This window comes from Solea senegalensis, linkage group LG7 (genome assembly GCF_019176455.1).
Source record: "Solea senegalensis isolate Sse05_10M linkage group LG7, IFAPA_SoseM_1, whole genome shotgun sequence".
NCBI classification, from domain to species: Eukaryota; Metazoa; Chordata; class Actinopteri; order Pleuronectiformes; family Soleidae; genus Solea; species Solea senegalensis.
In genome coordinates, this window is record NC_058027.1 from 21,942,839 (window position 1) to 21,960,549 (window position 17,711).

Genomic DNA, 17,711 nt, shown 5'->3' on the forward strand with positions numbered 1-17,711 from the left:
TCAACAAATGCATGCTGTAATGAACAATACTGTTGCTACCCCACTGTCAATTGTGGAGGAGCAAATCCTACATTGTGTTACAATCCACTGGCTTTATGGCCTTCACTGTAATGTGTAACATCAGAGCCCTGGAGTGCGACTAAATTTTTTCTTAGGTCACACTGGTGTACCTAACATTTCCAGAGTTTCTCATACATTGATCAATACAAGGTGACAGAAACAGCACTGACCATCACCAATTGATTCAGTCTTTTTTGCCCCCCAATGCGAGTAAAAAACCCAACATATCTTTCCCTTCATTCATCTCCTAGCCCCACAGCGCACGCTCTCTCACGCACACAGGCTAACAGTTGATTTGTCAGCCCCTTCTCTCCACACAGCCTTAATCAAACAATAATGTGAAAAATTATGTTCATGGTATTTTTCATTACGGTTTTCAAATTCAGTAGGTAGCATTAGTTTGGTAGCGCCCTCTCTATTGGTAAACCCAGACAGTATCACACATCTTGGATGCAGATGAACCAGAACTACAACAGCACTGGACTGATTAGCAACCGCTTATACATGATTAAAAGGTGGAAACTTGATCCCTTTGTTTTCAATTTAAGACCACAGCAGGTAGAGAAACATGAGTCAATAATATAACAGAGAACTACAAGCAGATGGGCAAAGCTGGGATCAAGACTCCCACTGCATAATGCAAACAGCAGGAACAGTAGCCCAGCTATGACACTAATTAGTGTTAATTAATTGCATGCACCGTTGCTCTAATGCACGGTTGAACCTAATATTGTAATAATATGTTACATTATTCCTCTAAAATGTGCAGTTTCTATTCTTAAAGATAGCCTGCATTAGCTTTCATGGTACTTTTATTTTTACACGTTAAGTTTGATGCAAAAATGTATGTATGGAATGCAAATCAACTGAGAATGACTGATGATTAATTATTTGTGAAACTAAATCCCTAACTCCACTCATTGCTCTCAGTGAGCCATACAGCTCATGAAATCCTGCCAGACTCGAGTACCACTTTGTCCACTGTGCAAGCCAAAGATCTGAGAGCCATCAGCCAAAAGTAAAACGGACACTTGGGCTAAAAATGCTACAAGGACGCAGGCTGGAAAGGTGCTTCATAGGGCACTGATGTTTTTGGATTTTTTTCACGTAATACCCTGACACAACAACAATGTTCCAGCCCAAAACAAGGATCTTTGTATTTAGTTGCTGGTAAAATTAGATTAGTACCAGGATTTGTATAATGGTTAAGTAATAATTCGGTTTAAACTGATCATCAAACCAATAATGGAGGGAGACAGAAACCAGCACTATAAACACACACTGACCTGAAATAAAACTACAAACTAAGACTATGAACAATCATCGGATAACACCCACTGACTGTTGACTAGTATTTTCACTTTAATTGTAGTCTAAGCGGGGTAATATCAAGGGCCATGACAAATGTACAAATTATTAACAACAAGAACAGAAAACCAACAAAGGGAAATCTGACAACTAAATCATCCCAGTGGCTTATTTAAGTTACTCACTTTCATTATTAAACTAAACACTATGGTGCATGCATTAGACAACTGTTAGGAGTATTGTCTCTATGCTATTGTATATGTCCCTGTAAAACAAAAACATAAATAAACATTGTTTATGTTTTCATGAACAAATAACTAATCTTTTAAGCAATTAATTGGTACTTGTTAACTCATATTTGTATAATTTAACTGACCTGCCGTGGGTTATGCTACCATAACAAACTATGAGGTGAAGGGGTACACGGGAGACGTGCTACAAACTAGGCTATCAAACACGTGTATTTTTCTGTCTGACTGTTTCTGTCTCACGTGTTGTGAGAGTGCTGCAATGCCTTTAGGAGCTGTGTGTGTGTGTGTGTGTGTGTGTGTGCAAAAGTGCAAGTTGGTGCCAGACAGTGAACAGGCAGGTTTAACATTGGCCGAGACCAAGATGACACTAATGTGAAATGTTCTATGCTTGTTGGAAGAAATAAGTGCCCAGACTCCTCCTGATCAAGCTGGTTATCTATGTACTTAGTAAAGTGAAAGTGTCAGCTCAAAGCAGCCACAACTTCTGTCCTGGAGGGAATGTCTGATTTCTGACTTCGATCTATAAGCTAAGCAGGAAGGCAAACACAAGCAAAAGTCTTGTTGACTAATATCAGTGTCAGTTTTCATGAAACATAACCAGACTTTTGAACGTTCAACTTTTTGTGAAGCTCCTGCTGCCTCTGAGCGTGCGTGTGTGTGAGTGACAGGCAGCTAGCCCCGCCCCCTGCAGACAGAACAGCAAAAATCCATCATCCACAAACTGATTGTGTCCAATACCATTAATTAACAGCATAATTAACATCAGTGCTTAATTAGACTTTGGTATTTCAAAATGTTGCCCCGCAGCTATGTGTATTACTGGGTTCCAGTGACCATCCCTAAGTGTTAAGTAGCAACAAAAAGCGTCCAAAGCTCAAACAACATTTTGGTAAGAGGCCCCAGTGCCCCCCATTACCCACTTTACATAAAACCCTGGCTTTCATGTGATATTATTCACAACAGAGCTTTTTTTGCAGCTGACAAATGTTAATCATCTCACCATATTCATCAGTCAACTCTGCAGCTCTGTGTCATGGAGAAAATGAAGGAAGAGCTCTCTCACTCACCTGTGGCAAGGCAGTATTGAGTTGTCTCTGCAGCGAATCTCTTTCATGGCTCACTTCGTGCAGTTTGCCCTGTGTTAAGCCCAGATTTTCCTGAGTCTCCCTAAGAGTCTCAAGAAGACGATCACGCTCCTCCAGCATGGACACCATCAGTGACTCAAAGTGACCCTCCGAGTCTGACTGAAGTGGGGAGCCCGAGCCTCGGTGACCACTGCCGCCTCCCCCACCGGGCCCTTCAGCCTCACTGATGGTGGGCATCACCTCGCACATCATCTACAAGGGCCAAGTGAAAAAGCAAGAGAAGAAACTGTCAGCAAGTGGACTGAGGAAGAATAATTGAGAGCGAGAGTAAAGATATACTCCTCACTTGTTTGCTCAATTTAAGACATTACCACCAATAAAGTAACAACAATAGAGAGAAAGTAAGAGCAGGGATTTCTTTTAAGAAAACAATGTGATGTTAACAGCTTTTCATTCACAGCTGATCATGGAGTAGTAACCAATGTGAGCCAACCGGGAATTGATTTAACAGTATCATTTCCAACAGCCTTTGCTTCTGCAAGATAAAACATATGGAGGACTAAAAATGACAGGTCTATAAATAAATGATTAAATATTAAATAAAAGTTTAAATTAGTTTAAATAAATACAGAAATAACTCAAATAATTGTATTTGTTTATTTATTCATCCATTTATTTCTCTATTTATGTATTTATTCAGCTGCCTGTTTTTATTTATTAATTTCCACATTCTTTCATTTCTGTATCATGTTCTAATGAGGAAGGAGGGTCTGGAACTCAGTCTAAAGCACGATTGGTTACAGGTGTGTGACGATTAAGTTCCACTTCTGGACTGTAGATCAGGGTTAATCGTTGCATGACTATTATACTAGATATGTTGACAATTTTTACAAAGAAAATTCAGAAACTTAAATGAAGTCAGCATCAGTCTGCTGGAGTGAATTTCTTTCATATGTAAGGCATTGTTTTCTCTGTTAGACAATAAAGCCTGCACACACATTCTATTCTATTCTATTCTGCCGATGAAGTCTGACGAGACTATTTGTTTAAAGACAAGGTTGGGCCTGCTGCTGTGGCTATGTTGTCCCAGGCATAATTGAGGTTTTTGTTTATTTAATATTTCTGAGCCACAGCCTTTTCTGAATAGCAGCCACAATTTAGTTACCAGACGACACAGAAACAGTGGTTATCAATCACATAAGACGATGACACACAGCTGCAACAGATTCCTAAGAACTTGTCAGTTTTCCATGAAAAGTGACACTCTCTGCAAAACTCTGCACCCAATTATTAAAATATTACTCAGCAGAACAACATTAACACATTAATTACTTGTACATGAGGCCAATAGCCCCTGTGGTCACTGTGCAATGAGTTATGAGACTAATGTGACCGGCACAGTGTGAATACATACGTAAATACGAAAATTACATGGCACTTGTGCACTTTTATGTTCAACTGTACAAACCCAGATCTACAGTCTTAGCTGAGCACTGGCTTTTCTCTGCCAGGCAGAAGTAGTGGAACTGAATCATCACAAAGCTGCAACCAATTCTGCTTTAGACTAAGACTCTCCTACCACATTAGCATACGACACAGAAATAAATAAATGAAATGATTATTGGGGCCCAAACATTAAAGTGGCTATATTTATTTGTTCACCTATTTATTTATAGATTTGTAATTTTTAATACTTCATAAAAACACTGCCCCACTTTTCAAACAAAAACAGAGTGAGCAGCATTTCCAAATTTCTCTGTTTTAAATGCTCCATTCCAAACCCAGCTTCAAATCCAGGGTCGTGTGGACGCAGCATTTTCCAATTACTTTGTTGACAACATTCATTATATAGTTCTCATAACAAAACATAAGACTTCACTTTACTTGTTGTTGTTTTGCTTTTACAATGACTGTGTTTCTGTAGCATGGACTTGGGTCTGGTTCCCACTGGATGTGCCATGGCTGCATTTTCATTTTGGCACCCATGTTAACAAATGAGTGTTCACACTTGTGAGAGGCGCATCTATCTTTGAGCTCAGGCATCTTGCCTTTTTTTTCATGCGTGATGTGCGCAGTTCCCAGAAAAAATAAACAGAGAGACGATGTGTTGGTAATGATATTGACATCCTACCAGCATGTTTACATAAAACTGACACCTCTCACTGTAGTTTGAGCATCAAGACACAAGTTAGATCTAGCACAGCCATGACACACATGCGTCGTATCCAGTGTAAACCAGGACTTCAACTGACATCATAGTTCTTAATAGGTGAGTCTATTGCCCACCTAACCTAACCCCAGCTGATTCTCAGCACAGGGTGCAGACCAAGCAGCAAAGTCACCTGTATATAAGACACAATGTACAAGTACCTCATACAACCCCCTCTTCTAAAACACAACCCTATCTGTTTAACTTCCATTGGTACTGTTTGGTGAAGGCTTTGATCAATCACAGGGAACTTAAAAAGCTCTGTTGTGTGAAGCATCCAGAAAGAGTGCAGGAAGGACAGGAGAATTAGAGCCACACCAAGGGGCTTAGGTCCTGTAGACAGACTGTCAGACAAAGAGCTGGGAATCATGTGAGCAGGAATTAAAATACCCACAAGGAGCAACAATTTACAAATTGAACATAGAAGATGATTACAGTGGAAGAAACCCCCTTTATCTTATTTAATTGTCCATAGAAATCAGTTCAGAGTACTACCCTCAACTGTTGCATCTTCCCCACACTGTGTTCAAGAGCTGGACTGGACATGCACCACAGGATAATTGTCCTACCATCTTTAATCAACACAAATTTTGAATGTAATTTCAGGGCATTATATCCTACAGACAAACTGAGCCTGATTTAACAAGAGGAAAATACAAAACAAACACTCCGTATCCAGGTCAAGCCACTGAGGCTGACAATATTTATGAGGGGGAGGGGTCACTTTGCATCCAGGAGAAAAACAAATGGTGGGCCCAGTGTTGCTGAGCATGGACAGGACCCACTTCCCCAAGGTGACAGTCCAAGACCTAGAAGCTGGGGAATTCTTACACACAAACTTCAGAGACAGAAATGAGTAGGCATCACAGAAGTATGAAAAAAAGTATTACCTCTACCAAGGAGGTTAAGTAAACGGCATCACTCAAAATGTAAAGGAAGGACTTTGCCTACGACCCAAGAAAGAAATGATGATTCGTTTTCAGTGGTGATCCAAATTTATTTATAACCATGGTAGAATGTTTGACACCGGAGAGCAATAACATCTGTATTTGATTCATTCATTTTCTACCGCTTCATCCTCCACATCAGGGTCACCGTGGGGCGATTGAAGAAGTGTTCAATTTGAACCACACATCAATGCGTTTAAGGCTATTGATCACTTTTTAGCACTCATTTCCAATAAGAGTGTGTAGTTTTCATGTGCTCACCTTGAAGGACTTGCGTTATTCCTGTTGTCTTGACGAGTCACGTTATATTGTGATGCTGTGTAAACGTCAACAAAGGTGATCCCACCTCCTCAAGCTTCACAAACACTCAGAGTCATTCAGATGATATAGGCTGGATTCCATTCAGAGGCTGTGAGAATGGTCTCTACAGTAAAAAGGATGATAATTTCCTCAAGGCCTTAGAGCGAAACCCACGTAAAGTGAGCAGGGGGCAGTATTCCAACTATGGCCGGCTAACTCAACGTTAGCAAGCTAGCACGGCGTAAGCTGGTGATTCGATGTCTGCATACCCAGATTTGAAAGTGATGTGTTTATCTTATCTCATCAAAACAACCACCCATCCTCGAAAATAGAAGTTCAACTGACCGAAATAAAAAAAAAACAGGCAGCCATGTAGCGAAACAGTACGATGACGTGGAAATAGTTAGAGCCTTGCTAACATTAGCTAATTTGAAGCAGAGTTCTTTGGCTTGAAATCAGTTTGAAGGTTAGCTACTAGCCAGCTAGGTAGCTAAAGCTTGCTAGTTTAATGCTCCAACTTAGGTCAGATAACGTCAGGTAGTTATCTCGGGATATGCTCCATTGTGTATAAAAGCAGACTGCATGGCAAAAGTACATCCCTGGTGTGTATCTTACATTATTTTCAACACCAGTGAAGATTATTTAAAGCCCTGAAACTGGACGGTAGACTTCTGCCGAAATGATTAATCTCTCGACTAACGTTAGCGCCTCGGCTAACGTTAGCTTCCCGTCGATTCGATGAAGTCGCGTCACCACATCACGGCTCGAAAACTTCCAGCCAACACGGGACTTTAGCTACGTTTTTGTTCCGTTTGGAAACTCCAGTCCCGAGTAAGATGTTATATTCCTTCGTTTCCTTCCCAGGTGCCGGTGTTTTTCGCTATGTTCCACCCCAAATGTTCGTCCGTCCAGTTCTTCCCCGTTGCCAGTGCCTGCCTGCCAGCCCGGCAGTCGGGAAAACCAATGGTGGGCTCTGCAACGCTATCGCCTCACATTAGCCCAGAGTCCACGGCAAGGGAGCTCGTCCTAGGTCGGCAATAGGAGGAGGAGAAGGAGGGGGGAGGACAACTCTCGTAAAGATCACTGTACCCTTTGAGGAGAAAAAAAGTTTTGTTATTGTTTTTAAACCAACTGCATGTTTTAAATGACAACTAATAGCTTTGTCAATTTGTTTGTTTTATTGTTGTTTTATACGAACACATAATACACAAAACACAGGGCAGTTATATAACATAATTGTACACGTTACCGAAACAATACATATACAACAAAAAGGAAAATAGTTATACTATACGTTTATCAATTTTATTCTTTTAATATGGAAATGTACGGTGGCCCGGAAAAAGTTTCACACTGCAAATAATAAAGATCACTACTGGCTCGTCTCTTATTTGTTAGTAAAACATATACATACACACATATCTGTCACAGGTTTACCGCATATGGATGTCTGTATCAGGGCCAAACAAAAAACAAGATTGCAGTGTGACTGAAAATCAATCAAAACTCTACCATTGGATTTAAATTCGAAAGTCAACATCATATGTAATACATTCCCATTACACACCATTATGCTTTATGATGACCAGAGGTCAGATGCCTTTATCAGAGATAACTGTGCAAACACTGAACCACGTTACTGAGAGACCTGCATTCAATCGTTGCTGATTAATTTACGGTAAGAAAAAAACAAAACAATATACACTGTTAAAGGTCTCACGGTGGAGAGAGTACTTGCGCCATCTTGTGGTGCATTAACGCAATAAATCTTTTTAGGATTTACTGTATAATAAAAATGTAGTATTTTACCAGGGTTACAGGTAATTAAACCAAACAAATAAAAATACACGTTAGAATATTATTATAATAATATTAATAATCTTCAGCGGGGAGTTTACAGAAAACAATTTTTCTGTTATTGCAAAATATTTGACTGCAAGCCTCTCACACCTACGGAAGGGTATTGCTGTCACAGTTGAAAACGTTTTTATATCAGTATCACGTTATTACATGATAATTATAGTGTTAAAATGTGATAATTATATTACATTAACGTGATAATTAATTAAATGTTGAAATATCTGCGGGCTGTTTGTGTTGTCCATATGGAAGACAATGTAATGTCACGTTTGTACAATATAATGATCACATTTATACAATATAATGATACTGTTTATGCAATATAATTAACGCTATTATCACACAACATTATTATGCTTCCGTACACACCACAGTGGAGGAAAAAAAAGTAAACAAATAAGTGAGGATTAGCTCTACTGCAGGTATGTGTACTGGATTTAAGATTTTTATTATCTTGAGTAGTTTGGAAACACATAGCACAACTGTATATTTTGCATCGTCCAGTTTCAGTGAATCAAGGGAAATTATCTGGGCTGAGCTAGAACTGATTCTTGACTGGGTTTGTAAAAATAGATGTGTTATGAATTAAGCAAAAAAAAAGTATTGTGGGCCAGACATTGTTGATTATCATGTCTAAGAAAGTGTTCCTCATCCCTTACTCCAAACCATGACAGCATCGATGATAGCACTGACACATCTTGATTTTTACTCACCAGTTTGGTCTGGTGCTGCCCAAATAAAACACCTGTCCAAGGTTCAGTTTGCTCAAAGGAACGCTGCAAGGATCCCAATGACCTGTCCATTGGCTGAGGCTGTTTACTTACTATGGATTTCCCATAGTGAGTAACCAAATAGTCTGTACTCATAACCATATGACCAGGGACCAAGTTAAACAAAAACCCAGAACTGACGTAGTGTGTGTATAGAGCCATCATAATGTGGAACAGGTTACCAGCTTTGATAGTTGAAGCACCCAGTAACAAGATTATTATAATTAACGAAATACTGAGAACAGTTAGAAAAAAAAAAATTAAATAATGAAAGATCCCAAACTATTATAACCTTGACCGGTAAGTTTTAAAAAAATATATGTGAATGATGAGACAACGGTATATTGTTGCCTTTTTTTTGTTTGTTTGTTTCTTCCCTTTTACTTTCACTTGAGTTTTTTTTTTTGAGCTAGAAATATGATTGGTGTGTGTGTGTGTGTAAAGACAGCAAAAATATAAGACAATATAAGAGTGCATACATTTTTATATAACTTAATCATGAATGCATTAAAGCTTAATACTTGTGAAATTTGTTTACACAAATAATGAACAGAAGTGAACTGGAAGACCCATACCAATCAGGATACTTGTTTTAAATCATACTGTGACACATTACAGGCACACTGGCACTGTCATATACAGTAGCAGCTGCAGTTGTTGGTACATACTGTATGTTTTTCTATCTTCATCTTTTAATTCAAATAAAGAAGCTGTAGACATTTCCATGGATGCTGATTTGATATAGGTTTATTTAAATGTAGAAACACCCTAAACCTGCTTGCAAAAAAAGCACAGACAACAATCCCCATACCCTGTAAAGTAAAATTTGGTTCTAGAATTTTTTTTAGGGAAACATCTTTTACCTTATTACACATGTCCAACAAAAGCCCAATGCATTTAATCTACCGCCCTCTATGGGCTGCGTACCAGGTCACAGCTGTATAGCATTACATTACATTACATGTCATTTAGCAGATGCTTTTATCCAAAGCGACTTACAATGGAATCAAGTACAATTAGCCAGGGGTGGAATCGAACTTGCGACCATGATGTCTTTGGTACACAAGGTAGGGTCTTAACCACCACTGTTTTGTAATTCAACCTGATTAGATGTTTGTCACAGCCTGATGAAGAATTAGAGATGATATTCATTGATCTGTTGATTTATCTATGCTTGAGTAATCAATTCATAATTTCACCTGAAGATGCATTGACTTAGATTTTAGATTTTAGCACCTGTCAGATCAGCTGGAGCCAAGCAGCCACACCACCTTATTTTCTTATACACTTTGCTTAAGCCTATGGTGAGATGCAATTGATGCACAACTCAAAATGTGCACACATTGCTGTATTAATTCTCCAAATGTGGCAAAGGTTGGTATTTGACCTTTGACATTTTGGCTTTGTACAAAGCCACTCCACAGACCATCCCAACAGCAGCAAGAAGACATCCAACGATGAACACCAGGTTCAAATTCAAGTTCCAGGTCCCTGGAGAAAAGAGAAAAACAATTTGAATCAAGCGTTGTCTACAGTGTTTGACCAGATGAGTGAGCAGGTGTTTTCCGTCTTTCATACCTGTGGCTTTGTGGCTCTCTGCTGACCTGTGGAGGCGCAGGGGCCCCTGGGAAACAAAGTGGTGAGCACTCTGGATGATGGCCCCTCTCTTTCGGCGTTTGGCAGGACTTGTGGAGTTGATGCACCCCTGTGAGCACCTTGTGTTGGAGTTTCCTGCTTCACACATCATGAGTGAACAGCTGATGTACACCTAAACACATGTCAAATGAAGTCAATTTTTTTTGTATGACTAATTTCAACATACATTTTCAGACATTACAACATTATAAAAAGAGAACCCCAACACTTCACACATGGCACTTTCACATCTGCAATTCTGGCTCCCCAACAAAACTTTGAACACATAAATGGAGTCCAAGAGGCAACGAATACGAAGAACACGCAGTGGTCAGTGAACGAACCCAGTTTTTGAATTAACAGAAGGAAAGCTCACAGAAGCTGAAGCAAAATCCAAGGCAGCCACCTGCCTCTTTTCAAATCCATATTCACAACAATCTGCTTACCTGATCATGCAGTCCGATGAATTTGAAGGCCTCTATGCTGAACTTGAATTCTTTGACATCAGTGCTGGGATGGATTACAACAGTTGGGTCCACTTTGCACCTAATCCAATCAGAAAAAAAGCAAAGTATTTTGTTGTTTCTGCACACGAAGTCACCGTCGGGGCTATTTTACATATTACAACTAAGTAAACTGTGAAATCACTTTGAAGCTGGGATTTTAATAAGACACAGATCGTTGCATTGAACACAGACTACACGCGCAGGCTGATGTATTCATGTTAATTCCAACAAAAATCGACTGCCTTCATATATAGACATACCCGTTTTCAATGATGGAGTAGGTTTGGCTGTAGTTTGGGTTGTCATATGGTGAAGCTTTGCAGGACTCCACAAACAGCTCTGTGTTGCTGACTGAAGAGGTGGCCTCGATCTGCATGTAAATCCTGCTCCCTAAGTCGTACTCCAGTGGATAAGAAATTGGATCGATCATGGCGTTGAATTGATTGTCGGGGTAGAACTCAAACTGATAGGTGAATGTGCCAAAGCCCTTGTCCCACACTGTGACATTCGTCCTGTGTGCTAAGAAGCCCTGAGTCACATTTCCTCGTTTTGGGTATTGGCAGTAGAACTGCACTTCCAGCTGATGCTTCCTGGTGATCACGTCGGCACTGTTGTCAAACGGAGTGATTTCATTCTTGAAATAGAGGAAATCATTGTCTTCCTGCAAAGTAAAATATTATGTGTTTAGCAGCAGCAGTAACTGACAGTGTGGGATGAAACAAAAGCGAGCGTCTCTTTACCTCAATCTGAGTACCGCAAGCATTGAGGGGGAAGACACCGATGACGTGAGTGCTGTTGGAGTGTGTCTGGAGGCTGCAGACCGTGTTTGTGGGATCACTGAGCCGCAGATGATCCTGGTGGAGTCGAGGGAACGAGGCTTTCTCAACCATCACTGTCATTGTGGTCTCGGTGCAGATCACATGAGATTCAACTGCAATGATAAAAAATATTTTTGACGGGTTACCAGTCCACCACAGTACCAACATCACTCATGCTCACATGTCCACTTGAGTGGTCATCAAGACTGGAAAAGTGCAATAAAAATACAGACCATTTAGTCTAACCTCCAGTGTAGTGAAGAATGCTTATGGTACAGCGGTGGTTAGGTGATGAGAGAAATGTCATTCAGTTTGAAAAAGATCCTAATAATAAGTTCCCACTGCAAACGATGTGGCCAATATTTGCTGCCTAAATGTAGATGATGTCAGCCAGACGTATGTGAGTACAATGCATGTCATAATAGAGATGCGGGGAAAAGGTGGAGGTCAAGACTTTTACCATGCCTCACCTGCAAGCCTTCCTTCCTCCATTACAATTCATTTTTTCATCATTTTTTACAGTCAACCCCCTGACCCACCTTGCGTTTCAGTGATGTCCACCAGAACACACCTCATCTCAGACTGGTAAACACGAGACCTGAAAATCAATTGAAAAGAATAATCTCTCTGACAAACACAGAGGGCGATACAGTGATATTTAATGTGAGTAACATTCAACTGAAAAGCTGTAAAGGGAATATTTAGTTTTTTGGGGACAAAATTCTTTGGGGTTGTGATTGATAATCAATTAACGTGTAAACATCTATATCGAAAGAAAGATTTGAAAATAATTGCAACCCTTCATGAGTTTAGCTTTGCATAAATTCATTGCTCACGGATGTGTTTATCTTACTGTGGAAATTTGAGGATCAACATTTAAAATGATGCTAAATTAAATATTCCTAATAACATCCAGAGGTAATACAAAGTCTCTTCCGGACATTATTTATAAAAGTCTTTCTGGAGATGGAAGATGATTTACTTTCTTGTAGTTTTAAATTAAAAGGATGCATTTCTGTTGATGGAGTTACACTATGGCGCTGTACAAATATGAACTACTACTGAGTAGTGAGTGGTCTGAGCGGTGGTCCACATGTAAAAAGTGAATTGATGATCGATTCTCAAAAAAATGCTGATTCTGTGAAGAAATGAAAACCAAGACTCACTGGTGCAATGCATCAACCACAAAGCAGATCGGGTAATGATCTCCCAAGTTGTTATGGAGAGGCGTCCATTTGATGACAAACTCATTATGTGCGTTGGTGTGTTTGCTGATGTTCATCGGCCCACTCACATGGATAGCTTGTATGCTGTGTTGAAGCAAAAACGGAAGGTGACAAAGTTATCTGACTTGCCGAGATGATTCATCGTCACAGGGCGTCACTGATCATGTTGGTTCTCACTAACCTTCCCATGCTGACTTGTGCTTTGACAATGATCTCCATTTCCTTGTTGAGTACTGCTTGGACACGTGCCCCATTTGCAGGTGTTGGGTTGACAAACTGTGGCAAGTAGACTCCCTCCTGACACGAAGGAGCACTGTTTTCCACTGCAAAACAAAGCATATTTTCAATTCCAAACAGACATAAATATTTACCAGTAACTAGCCACTTCCAACTTGGATTCTTTCGTTTGTCTTCCGGAAAGTCACCATTCCATCATGCGTACACAGTAAAGTGTTTCAATCAAATATGATCCCACACCAATTAAAAGAGGTATCATCCAGAGTGAATGTGAGGGCTCAAACATGTCACATGTTCTCTCAAAAATCTTACCAAGAACAGAGAATTGCAGCGGGAGTTTACTCAGAGGGGCAGGGTGTATGAGATTGAGTGGAGTTACAGAGCGGCGGGATCTATCACTGTAGGTCAGAGAGATGTGGTTTTTAGGGAAGTCCTCCACCACCATCTCAAATCCAAAAACGCTTGAATGGTGAGTTGTACTGTTGTAGTGCAACATGCAGGAGTCCTAATAATTAGAATATTTATTAGTTGAGAGGCAAAGAATCAAATCCTTACCATACCATGCAATCTATAATTGACCTGGTCTAAGGTGAAACCACCAGGTAGGGAGCATTGATGGCACTCGAGAGCTGGGAGATTTCCATAACGGCATCGAACTCTGTCGCCATCAGGATCAAAGGCCATCAGTTTGTATGTCCGTGGGCAGTTTTTAGGAATTCTTGAACAGACACATAAACATGAATTATTGAATGGCTTTATAAAGTTCATTTTGTGTGTGTACTGTATGTGTGTGTTCCAGGTATTCCTCATGTTGCAGGGATCTAAATTTCATACGTTTTTACAGTCACATTACGGGACTTGTCTTCCTAATGGGGGCATAACATAGTCCCCATAACGTAAATTATTACTTTTTGAGGTGAAGACATGTTGTATGGTTAAGTCTGCAACCTGCGGCTTTAGAGTTCATTTTTTTAGGGATCAAAGCGATAAATAAAATTGCAAAAAAAAATTGCAAACCTCCCAAAACTCGACAAAGTCACTATTCCCAGCACTTAAAGGAAGTCACACATGTACAAACATTTAAGTCCTGTCCATCTTTGGATCCACATGATTATGCAGGTTTTCTCAAGCATGGACAAGAAAGAAATCCAAATCATTTATGTATTTATTAGTATATTTGAGGTAATTAAACGTCAAGAATTTTCTTTTTGTACTTTTTAATTTTCATAAATGCAACAAACTATATTTATTTATACATACACACATAGATATATACATATATATGTATATATGTATATATGTATATATATATATATATATATATATATATAAATATGTGTGTGGATAAAAATACTAAAGGTTACAGACACTTGGGTTAGGGTTAGGTTAGGTCATTTGTGGTTGTAGTTAAGGTTAGAGTATCCAGGAAATTGATGTCATGTCCTCTGAAGTCCTGGAAACCAGACTCTGTGTGCGTGTGTGTGTGTGTGTGTGTGTGTGTGTGTGTGTGCGTGCGTGTGTGCGTGTATACCGGAGATAAGGTACGATGGAGACGTCTGGTGATCTGTTTGGCTCCCTGGTGTCCGATCTCATCCCCAAATCAATGAGAGTCAGTAGATACCAGTTACTGACTAGATTGCGTGTATTAACCCAACAACAGCTATGTGCCCTGGTATGGAAGCAACACAGTTCAGATCAGCATGTTTGAAATGTAAAGAGGTTTTTTTTTAAATATACTAAATATTTAACTAAATATATAAATGACCATCCACAGATTTTAATTAACAACTACATGTTACCAGAAATATTAATAATAATAATTGTTTGTTTAATAAAAAAAAAAAGAAATCCTCACCTCATGTTGAATGGTTTGTCATTCACGACTTTGATTCTACTGAGCAATTCAGTTTCGCACCAAATGCTGTTACTTTCAATTGTACCCTTCTCATACGTAAAGGGGGCGCAGTGGCCACTCAGGACACAATTCCATGAGTGGTGGCTGAAACACCCACTGTAGGTTGACCGTCTGCGAAAGTCCACCTGTAGACCAAACATGTTTTAGCAAATTTAGAACCAAAATTAGAACAAAACAAGCTTAGAGATCAAACAAACAAGCAAATGAGAAATCAAATACATTAGTGAACACAATGCATAGTATTTTCCTAAAATAAAATGAAGTGATTTAATCATTGAATTGTATAAGAAGGGTTAAATATCATCATTTGACAAGGTGATTAACAAAGAGAATTCAGAATATAAATGTTACGGGTCATCATCATATCTCTCACATTGAATGATCCGTCAGTGTTTCTTCCTTTATAGGTGTAGGTCGCCATTCCTCCATAGTGATGTGACGCTGATGCCAGTGAGACCAGGACGAGCTGCAGCAGAAGCATTGTTGTGGAAGCCATGATGTCCAGAAATCTCTGTCCCTGGTTTCTCGACTGAGCCGTCTTTATATAGTAGGTCTGCTGGAGAAACCGGGGTTTATCGTGCCAACTTTAATGGTATGTTCTCTATGTGTCAGTGGCAAAACCAGTTTGTAGAAAGAAGACACTCAAAGCAAACACCTAGGTTCATTAACTCATCAAACTCTATTGTGGCAAAGATGTCCAAGATTTCTGACGATCAGAATGAGTGGTCTCACCTAGATTATTCCATAACTGTAGTCAACAAAAGACAAAATCAACACTGTGCTTTGTTGTGGTAAAATTCTTTATTACTATTTTGGTTCCACCTCTCAGATTTTATTTTTTATTTAACCTCTTATTCAAGGGAGTCCTGGCCAGGACAGCAGCAAATACGAAACACTCAACAGTTACAAATTTACACCCAAACAGAAAACAGATTCAATTTACAACCACATTATGAAAAACAAGTTCATGTTGTGGAGTCAGCCTCAAGAACTCTCAGTTTGGATTTGAAAGCTCTCAATGAAATTGACTCAGTTATGGCGTGTTTCCACAGGCCCTGTATATGCTCTTTGCAATTCTTCAGTATTGTGCAAAAGAAAAATAAACATAAGAAACACCCTTTTGGTAGAGCTGTGCACAAATGTGAGGTTGTCATTCAATCCTATGTGGTCCACAGTAATGTATAGTAAACATGAGATGTTGGATTACTGTCCAATACTATACATACCTGTTCTCCCTACGAAATGTTTGAATGATTGAATTCACAGTGGTTCTTCCAACATTTGGTTGCACCCTCAGATTTGGCTGTCTTGACTGTAGGTGTGAGTGTGGGAGAGTGGATGGTTCTTTGTCTCTCTGTGGCCCTGTGATGGACCTGTCCAGGGTATTCCCAACCTTAGTCCTATGCCCTATGTCAGCTGGGATTGGTACCAGATTGGAAGATGACTGAGTGAGTGAGTATCTTCTGGTGGGAACTAATAGACACTTTGTCTGTCAGAAATATTTTACATACTTAAAATGAATTGTTAACTGCACAATACTCCACCAGTGCTTTTGTTTTTCTCTTTTAAGAGTATAGCAGACGTCAGAGGTTCATTAATCATATGTTTTATTAAAATTACCAATAGAAAAATAAAAGTTGGGTGAGGCCAAACAATGGTTTGCCTTACTTTAAAGAACATAACAAACATTGTAGGAGAAACAAAAACAGCCTCATAAGTCAAGCCTATAATTACTACCATCTCAGTTTGCTGTTGTCAATCAAACAGCAAGGTTAAGCAATTACGCTGACCTTTTTTATCCTCAGATGCACGGAAATCTTTTTCCTGAGTACCGCACCCTTCAATATAATATTACAGCCACAAAAAAAGAGAAAGACACAACCCCAGTTCCAGTATAGGCAAGGCTTCAAATGTGATTCAAAAGGACTGAGAAGTAGTAGAGCAGTGCAACTGTATGCAGACATCCCTAGACTATAAGAGTCAGTTTCAAAGGCTCATTAGGATAAGTATCTCCCTAATCCAACTTCACAGTTACTTCTTTTACTGTAAATGACATCTAATTAGCACTGTGTGTACACTGTGTGTCTTTCTGAACTTTTTAACGCTCATTTCTTCCCGAGGCTCCTGTCAAATCTATCCGATTTAGATGTGAATTGTGGTCCCATTCAGACTTGATCTTGACATGAGAGGAGCTCCGGTGAATTGCGCTTCCATTTCATTGAAGGTAAGTTTTAACCTTTATACTGTATATATATGTATATAAAAAATAACTCATGTGACTATTAGTGTTAAATTATCATACCTCTATGTGTGTCTGTGGTAAGCTGACTTTGTGAAGACATTTCCTTACAGCTTAAAAGGGCTTACAGAGTATTAAAGAGAGACAGAAGATCATTATGATAAAATGTTGTCCAAGAAGAACCTCCTAGCAGGAAGAAAAGCATAAATGTTTTAATCTCATAATTACATAACACTTCTATTTCTGCTCCACTGCCTCCACTGCTGAAGCTGCACAATGAACAGAGACAGTGTGATTGAGATTTATTTTAGGTCGAGAATGAAAGATCTCAAAAGCATTGCAAGG

General features: G+C 39.4%; 2 protein-coding genes across 19 annotated transcripts in view; both read right to left on the reverse strand.

Moving 5' to 3' along the window:
* LOC122772544 (liprin-alpha-1-like) overlaps positions 1-7,210 on the reverse strand; it is a 38,431-nt gene extending 31,221 nt beyond the window's left edge. For 8 of the 18 annotated variants that reach the window (XM_044030709.1, XM_044030692.1, XM_044030700.1 and 5 more), the window contains exons 1-2: positions 6,122-7,209; positions 2,687-2,956 (exon numbers count right to left, since the gene is read on the reverse strand). In XM_044030709.1, coding sequence (XP_043886644.1) covers positions 2,687-2,956 — 270 coding nt within the window. In that variant the 5' untranslated portion in view covers positions 6,122-7,209. Of the gene's footprint in view, positions 1-2,686; positions 2,957-6,121 lie in introns of all 18 variants that reach the window. The other 10 variants (XM_044030696.1, XM_044030702.1, XM_044030699.1 and 7 more) reach the window with 3 other exon arrangements.
* Positions 7,211-9,256: 2,046 nt separating this feature from the next.
* LOC122772550 (zona pellucida sperm-binding protein 2-like) lies at positions 9,257-15,627 on the reverse strand. The gene is made up of 13 exons (XM_044030715.1): positions 15,501-15,627; positions 15,068-15,252; positions 14,744-14,881; positions 13,792-13,930; positions 13,525-13,717; positions 13,157-13,298; positions 12,916-13,059; positions 12,289-12,347; positions 11,672-11,862; positions 11,192-11,592; positions 10,872-10,971; positions 10,369-10,558; positions 9,257-10,281 (listed from the first exon to the last, which is right to left on the reverse strand). The coding sequence occupies exons 1-13, from the start codon at positions 15,621-15,623 to the stop codon at positions 10,142-10,144; spliced, it is 2,145 nt and encodes a 714-aa protein (XP_043886650.1). The 5' UTR covers positions 15,624-15,627; the 3' UTR covers positions 9,257-10,141.
* Between the last annotated feature and the right edge of the window lie 2,084 nt (positions 15,628-17,711).

Bases quoted from the DNA above. Each gene is read 5' to 3' on its own strand.
- LOC122772550 (XM_044030715.1), bottom strand. From the start codon at position 15,623: ATGGCTTCCACAACAATGCTTCTGCTGCAGCTCGTCCTGGTCTCACTG. The intron at 14,882-15,067 runs GTGAGGATTTCT...CTTCCATACCAG, and splicing joins GACAAACCATTCAACATGAG to GGCACATAGCTGTTGTTGGG. The intron at 10,282-10,368 runs GTATGAAAGACG...TCTTTTCTCCAG, and splicing joins AGAGAGCCACAAAGCCACAG to GGACCTGGAACTTGAATTTG.